Raw genomic sequence first — 8,566 nt, forward strand, 5'->3', positions numbered from 1 at the left:
GACTCGCACTCCCAGATCCCTTTGTGCTTTGGCTTTATTAATTTTGTCACCATTTAGAAAGTAGTCTATGCTTTTATTCTTTTTGCCAAAGTGCAAGACCTCGCACTTGCTCACGTTAAATTCCATCAGCCATTTCCTGGGCCACTCTCCCAACCTGTCTAGATCCTTCTGTAGCATTCCCACTTCCTCAGTACTACCTGCCTGTCCACCTAACTTCGTATCATCGGCAAACTTCGCTAGAATGCCCCCGGTTCCCTCATCCAAATTATTAATATATAATGCGAACAGCTGTGGCCCCAGCACCGAACCCTGCGGGACACCGCTCGTCACCGGCTGCCAGTCTGAAAAAGAACCTTTTATCCCAACCCTCTGCCTTCTGTTAGACAGCCAATCCTCAATCCATCCCAGCAGCTCACCTCGAACACCATTTGTTCGTATATCTGGTTGTTGAATGTGAAGTGTGTTGTGAGGCACAAGTCCAGTAGTTTAAGTATGCCGTCTTTGTTGATGGGTTCAACGTCCTGTTGTCTGTTATGTCTGTTCAGCAGGTTGGCTATTGTTTCTCTGGCTAGGGCTTTGTCAATAAAGGTGAACAGTGCCGTTATGTCGAATGAGACCATGGTTTCTTTTTCACTTCTTTACAGGAGGCACAGGTAAACTGGTACCTTAATTGTAAAGTCTCTTGGTTTCTGTTGGAATCTGCAGCTTATGGCTACTGTTGAGGGAAAATAAAGTGGCTTTCTGTAGACTTAGTGATTTTTCTACTGCAGAGAAAGTTACCACTTCCCCTTCTCGAGGTCTGAAGGCTTCTGGAAGTATCATTCATAACCCAGATGTCCATCATATAGTTGTTGGCAGACTGATAACTTTTGAAATTGACAACTGGTCACCACTCCACAAACCAGTCAGCTACTGAAAAATACTTTGTACATATCCTTTGAGTTCAGACCTTGGTAACATCCCATTTGCATCAAACTCCTCCACGGCTTGAACAAAGCAACAGAGTGAACTCCATTTACAATGATTTTTTGTAACACAATTTTTAAAAGTGCCGCAATCTGTTGTACAAGCTATGATTTTTAAAACAGCCCTTTTTCCATTTCAGTCCATAATTAAAAATACGCAAACATAAAAAGATAATATCTTAATGCTGCATTTTCCTGAAAACATCTAAAAATGACCCTTCTCCATTGAAGTACTTCATTGGTCGTCATGATTATTTGTACCTCTAAAAGTTTGTTTTTGTATTCTTTCTGGGTAATATGGCTTTTGCTCTCACTACTAGGAGTTATTGGTCACCTTCAGTTTTCCCTTTGAGAAGTTCGTAAACCTCTGCCTTTAATCACTACAGTCTGTTTGGTGAAGATGCTCATGTCGTGCGTTTTCACGTGGAAGTTTTCACAGTGGAGATACACAGTGGGATTGATAGTATCACAAGGCAGACTGAAATCTAGGAGCTGTCTGGACTTTCAGTTTAACCATGCTTAAATATATACTCTAGGCTGATCTGCCAGTGAAGTATGAAGGTAGTGCTGTATTTTTCATTCTTGCATTCTTTACGATAGAACTTCAAGTGCAGTTACATGTTTATGTGGAAGTTTCATTTGGATCTGTAAGCTTAATCGGAAATTCGTGGCAGTCACATTCTGGAATGATGAGGTCAAAGGGCTATCATCTTCTAAACTTGAATAGTTGAGATCTGTTATCCTATAAAAAGCTAAATCATTGACAGTGAATTAAATGTTATATTTTAAAGTCCATTTTAAATGATGATAGTTTTTAAATTTAGTATTCTAATTTCAAAAATGTTATTTTTAGATCTTGACGCCCGTCCGTGGGATTTTCAAGCTGAGGAATGTGCTTTGAGAGCCAACATTGAACGTTTTAATAGTCGCAGATATGATAAAAATCCAAGTAATCCTGATTTTGCTCCAGTGGATAACTGTTTGCAGAGTGTACTAGGACAGCAGCTGGTACTGCCAGAGGAATTCCAAATGAACTATGACCTATGGCTTGAGAGGGAAGTATTCTCAAAGCCAATCAGCTGGGAGGAGCTTCTTCAGTAATTTCCAACTCCATTCTGTATCATAGTCAATCATTCTGTAACTGTGTAATAAATTAATCACTGTCTTCGTGAACTACATTTTGTAAGCTGGGAGATCTAATGACTTTATTTATCGACATATTGATGATGGGAATCAAAGCAGATTTTTTTCCCAACTATTGTATGTGACGCTAAACTGAATGCCAAGTCACTAGTATCTGTTGGAAAGTGTTTATGTGGTAATTATGTGGGATATCTTTGGGCCTGTCATGACTCATATTGTTAAATAATGTACTTAGCTTCACACATGAATAAACACTTGGTTGAGGTACCAGAGGACAACCATAACTCCAAAAGCTACGGTCTGTGGGAAAGGAGATGAAAGAATTGAAGGAAGTAGTAATCGAGGAACATTTCAAGCCACAGGGAGTTAATTGACTGATCATTAACTATGGTGAAAAGGTAAAGCCGTAAAATGTTGTTTTATGTTTGTGTCTACTTGTTGCTAATATTAACCAAGAATTTCATTTTATGTACCACCTCTCATAGAATTCTAGTTTTTATATATATATTTGCATTGTTCCTATTTAATTGTTGAATATATAATACAAGATTTTCTGGCCCTAGTACAAATATCTTGTTAAGTGGAACCTTAATTGTTTTAAAGTGATGTGTGAAAAAGCTTTTTCACTTAGTGAATAGTTAGGTTTATGGAAGGCAGTGATTGAAAATGTGATGGAAACCGGTTCAATTGAGGCATTCAGAGGGCACTGAATGATTATTTGGAAAGGAATAGTATGTAAGGGTGTGGGGAAGAAAAGCAAGAGAGTACCATTGGATAATGATGCTCATTTGAGGAACTGGTGTCAACAAGATAGGCTGAATGGCTTCCTTTGTGCCATAATACCACTGAGCATCTTAATTCTGAGACTTCATGTTGCATCTTCACAATGTTCAGTCGAGTTGCAAAAGTCAAACACCTATTTTAAGACCAATATTCTTTAGAATCATTCCCACTTCACAGAACTCCAACAGAATTTTTGGAGAATGTAGAGAATTGAACTCTTTCTATTAATTCCAACCATTCCGATTGTATCAAATTCTAATGAACCTGATCCCTTTCCATTCACTCCACTGACATGCGGTTTCTGATCTAAATAGGAAATGATTGCATATTTGTTGTCCGTTTACCTACATAACTTCTTTGTGTTATTTTTCCAGTGTCAAACACATGGAGAACCATCACTCTATTGGTGTTCATAACCTTTTTAAAAATGTATTTTTATTTGCTTTGTGTTTCATCAACTTGGTGAATGCATTATTTAATCAGAAGTGATCTAAAGATATGCCTGTTTCTTTTTCATCAAGCTACTAATGGACATAAAAGTTGTGCCCATTCTTATAATCAAAAGGATTAGATTAGAGCCATAAAATGACCATTATGATGAAAAATAGTCGAAAGGGACATGAACAATTGTAAACTTTGAATGTGAAAAGGTTGCTCAATCCACAGTTGGAGTTGATTAAAAAGCAAACGAGAGAAGTGAATTGCTTCCATTATTGGAGAGAGGAACCTTAACCAACAAAAAGCACTCTGCCATTAACTTCTTTGCAATGGTAACTGTAGCAAATCAAATGAAATGTTCGTAAGATCATAGAATGATTGTAGCATAGAGAAGGACATTTGGCTTGTTGTGCCAATGACAATTCTTTGCAAGATCAATTCCCCTAGTCACCCTCACCCGTCTCTCCCCAAAGCTTTATAATTGTTTTTCCTCCAGATGATGATCAAGTTTTCTTTTGAAGGCATTGGTTGACTCTACAGTAAACGTTCTGTATCCGTGAAATCACAAATTGTGAATTTGCCTATCTGGGTTAAAAAATATAAGTAGCAACAAGAATCAATATCCATGAGCAAAAATCGTGTATCTGTGATTTTTTTAACCTATCCTTAACAGGCTGTGCACCGGAGATTTTCATCATTTGTAGAGCTGAGAGGAACGGAACCCTCGTTACAAAGGAATCACAAATCTGCAAATCTGCATCACAAATTCAAGCAGTGCATTTCAAATCTTAACAAGTCACTGCTGTTGTATAGTTACCTAGGTATCTATTGATATATTGTCAACAAATTGAGGATTTTGAGACACTAACTCAGAACATTTTATCAACATTACTGCCCGAAGTGATTTCTTCAATACTTTGTCTCCCCGATTTGATCAGAATGTTTTGTTTTGTGAAAGCTAATACTAAACTACAAATGATGGGAATCTGAATTAAAACCGGAAAATGCTGAAAATAGCCAGCAGGTCAGGGAGCATCTGTGGAGAGAACCTCAATCTGAAACATTAACATTTTTTCTGTCCATAGGGGTTGTTTGAACTGAGTATTTCCAGTATGTTTTGCTATTACTGTCTTAGTTTTGTGGATCAATTTCGACAAGTGTGAATTAATCAGTGCAAAATTGCCTAGAGTCATCTTCACTTCTAATTATCTGATGAACAAAACTGAATGAAATACTACAAATAGAAGGTAAATCAATCAGCAAATGAAAATTATAAACCTGGCATTTTAATAAGGTACTTGCTAAGATGAATTGTATTTCTAGCATTCAAATGTTATTTTAAATATGCATTTAGAAAACAAAGGCCAGGATAAGTTTAGCAAATTCCCTGACTTAGATGTGCTGGTAGACTTTGAATATATTTAGTTTCCTGCTTAATAAACACTGATTTTATTCTCACAAATCTTTACTTTCACAAACCAGTAAACGTGCACTATTGAGCTTAACTGCTGTTACACAAATTGAGAAAATGCTTGAATCTATCATTAAGGAAGAAATATCAAGACATCTGGATAGAAATTGTCCCATTGGATAGATACAGCATGGATTCATGAAAGGCAGGTCATGTTTAACTAATTTAGTAGAATTTTTTGAGGACATTATGAGCATCATGGACAACAGGGGATTGGTAGATGTGGTGAATTTGGATTTCCAGAAGACATTCGACAAGGTACCACACAAAAGATTGCTGTATTATATAAAGGTGCACAGCGTTATTATTATGGATAGAGGATTAGTTAACTAACAAACCAAAGAGTGGGGATAAATGGGTGATTTTCTTGTTGAAGATCAGCGGCTAATGGTGTACCTCAGGGGTCAGTAATGGGACCGCAATTGTTTATAATTTACATAATGATTTAAGAGTTTGGGGATCAAGTCTAGTGTGTTAAAGTTCACAGATGACACTAAGATGAATGGTAGAGCAAAGTCTGCAGAGGACCCTCAAAGTGTGCAAAGAGATCTCGATAGGTTAATTGAGTGGGCAAGAGTCTGATAAATTGAGTACAATGTTGATAAATACGAGGTGATCCATTTTGGTAAGAATAACAGCAAAATGGAAAATTACTTAATTGGTGAAAAATTGCAGCGTTGTGTGCAGAGGGACCTGAATGTCTTTGTGCATGAATCAGAAAGCATTGGTTTGCAGGTGCAGCAGATAATTAAGAATGTAAATAGAATATTGTCCTTCATTGCTAGATGGATAGAGTTTTAAAAAACAGGGAGGTTGTGCTGCAGCTGTATAGGGTGCTGGTGAGGCCAAACCTGGAGTTCTTTGTATTGTTTTGGTCTCCTTACTGAGAAAGGATAAACTGACACTGAAGGGGGTGCAGACAATGTTCTCTAGGTTGATTCCAGAGTTGAGAGGGTTGGCTTATGAGGAGAGTTTGGGTAGACTAGGACTATATTCATTAGAATTTAGAAGATTCAGGGGAATTTGTAGAAACATAGAATTATGTAGAGAATAGATAAGATAGAAGCAGCAGGTTTGTTTGCACTGGCGGGTGAAACTTAAACTGGGGGCATAGTCTTAAAATAAGTGGGAGTAGATTTAAATCTGAGTTGAGTAGGAACGTCTGTTCCCAATGGGTTGTAAATCTGTGGAATTTCCTGCCCCCTGCAGTAGTTGAATGTTTTTAAGACCAAGATAGATTTTTGAACAGTAAAGGAGTTAGGGTTATAATGAGTGGATAGGTAAGTGGCTCTAAGTCCATGAAAAGATCAGCCATGATCTTGTTGAATAGCGGAGCAGGTTGAAGGGGCCAAATGGCCTACACTTACTCCTATTTCTTATGTTCTTGTGAGATAACTGTAACATTAGTTCTTGAATGCCTGTGTGTAATGTGGATGTTAAAACAGTTGCTGCTTACGCATAATGACACATTTGTAAGAGAACTTTAAATCAGATCAATCACAGTTATAAGATAGAGCCCATGATGCATAGGACCTTTCTGCCAAAGCATTGCCATCAACACAATTGCACTGTGTTCTCTTTTCGAATTTAAGACAAAGTTTTAAGTTATGTATGTTGTAAATTGTTGAATTCTGTAAATTAATTTTGGTTGACTGAATTTCATAGGTTGTACCTTTTCCTCTCCATGATATGAAGTCTTGTGGAATATCGCAATTTTGAGAATAATACCACAAGTTTTATAATTGCTGGATGTAAATGTCAAACCTTTGATTACTTATAGTCTGGTTTGTGTTCCCATTATTTTGAAGGAAATTGCAAATTATTCATGAGAAACAATAGAAGAGAAACCTAATAATACAGTCACAGTGGAGAATTATACTTAATATAAGCACCAATCATCCACATCAGCTTGCATATTACTTGCAAATGCTGCTGCAAAAGGTGTAGCTTGTAAAGATGGAAGTCAAAGAGAGTCAAGGATGGATCTGTACTAATGAAATAGGTTGCACTTGGACCAGGTAAAATCAAGGCCCATGTAATTAGATGTGTAGAAATAACAAGGAAGTAAAGGCTTAGATATAGTGGAGAAAACTGATCTCACCTAAAGCTAAAATAGAGTATGTGTGTCAGTTTTACCCACAACCTTTCCGTTTAGTTAAGGGCAAACATTTTTCACTGCTCAAACAGAATATTAAAATTCCCAAAAAAAAACTTTAAAAGAAATGACACAGCTGGTTTGTTCAAGCATTGTTAAGACTCATTGGAGTACAATTTCCTGGATTATCCCTGTTGCCCTTCTTAATCAAAGGAACAACATTGGCTATTCTCCAGTCTTCAAGGAACTTGCCTGTGCCTAAAGGTAAGTCAGGGACTTTATAATTTGTGAACCAAATCCTTTGTGAAAATGTGAGCAGCTGAAGGAAAGATGAGAGAACTGAAGCACTTGGGAAACATAAGGAATATCCTATAAAATCCTGGGGGCTGGTGCTATCGAATCGGGTTCCCAGTAATTTGTGTGCATATGTATGTGAGGCAGTTTTTAGACGAGGTTAGGGTTTTAACTAGTAGAGTATTGTGTGTCGAGTTCATAGTTGTTTACCTGTGATTAGAAAATTTATCTATAAGAGATAGTATTTCTTGCTCAGTACAGAAACTGTCTTGTTTTAACCTGGGCCTATCCGGCAGATAAGCTGGCGACTTTACATGCTTTGATAACATTTTTAACTTTTGTGACAACTTTAGGAACAGCGGGGCTCAATTTCCATTGCGCTACCCCAGTGAGTCTTTACAGTATTCTTAACCTCCGACCTTCTCTTGAAACCATGTGTTTATGTGGTGAGTCCAGTTGAGTTTCTGGTCAATGATAACCCCCAGGACATTGATAGTGGGGAAATTCAGTGATGATAAAACCATTGAATGTCAAGAAGCAGTGGTTGAATGGTCACTCATCAATAATGGTCATTGCCTGGTATTTGTGTGTATGAATGCTACTTGCCACTTGTCAGCCCAAGACTGGATTCATTTTCTCAGCAGTTGCAGTGTGAGGAGCGACAGTAAGAACCAGAAGCTTGACAGGAAGGTAGCAGTAAAGTTTACAAACTTACCGCGTGTATAGGCAGAGTGCAAGCTGAGCAGGAGCGGACATGGGACAGCTGTGTAAGTGAGGCTTTATATTTGGGCAGTTGTATTATCTGAAACAACTGTTCTGTGTACCGGATTGATAAGGTGATTAGTCTTTTTTCCCCTCTCTTTTAGTTTTCAGTAGTTACGGAATTTAGAATAGTGGGAATGGAGGTTCGGCAGTAGAATGTGCCTGCTGCAGAACGTGGGAGGTAAGAGTCACCACTAGTGTCCCTGCTGACTGCATCTGCAGGAAGGTCACCTGCTCCAGCTCCTCAAAAAACGCTTTAGGGAACTGGAGCTGAATGAACTTTGGATCATTCAAGAGACTGGGTTATTGAGAGGAGTTACAGAGAGGTAGTCACACCTCAGGTAAAAGAAGAAGGTAGATGGGTTACCATCCGGGGATGGAAAGGGAACCGGCAGGCAGTGCAGGGATCCCCTGTGGCCATTCCCCTCAGCAACAAGTATACTGTTTTGATACTGTTGCAGGGGGACAACTTGCCAGAGGTAAACAATTGGGTCGAGGTCTCTGGCACAGAGTGTATCTCAGTTGCTCAGAAGGGAAGGGGAAAGAGGAGGAGCAGAGCATTAGTCATTGAGGACTCCATAATTGGGGGACACATAGGAGGTTCTGTGGGAACGA

General features: G+C 38.3%; 1 protein-coding gene across 1 annotated transcript in view; it reads left to right on the forward strand.

The window, feature by feature from the left end:
• Window positions 1-2,130, forward strand: part of strip1 (striatin interacting protein 1) — a gene marked incomplete at its 5' end in the record, with an annotated part of 196,340 nt that extends 194,210 nt beyond the window's left edge. Inside the window, one exon of the mRNA XM_043718937.1 lies at window positions 1,819-2,130. Within this exon, the coding sequence (XP_043574872.1) occupies window positions 1,819-2,066 (248 nt within the window). The remainder of the gene's footprint in view (window positions 1-1,818) is intronic.
• Window positions 2,131-8,566: the final 6,436 nt, after the last annotated feature.

Source organism: Chiloscyllium plagiosum, chromosome 28, assembly GCF_004010195.1.
Source record: "Chiloscyllium plagiosum isolate BGI_BamShark_2017 chromosome 28, ASM401019v2, whole genome shotgun sequence".
Classification (NCBI taxonomy): Eukaryota; Metazoa; Chordata; class Chondrichthyes; order Orectolobiformes; family Hemiscylliidae; genus Chiloscyllium; species Chiloscyllium plagiosum.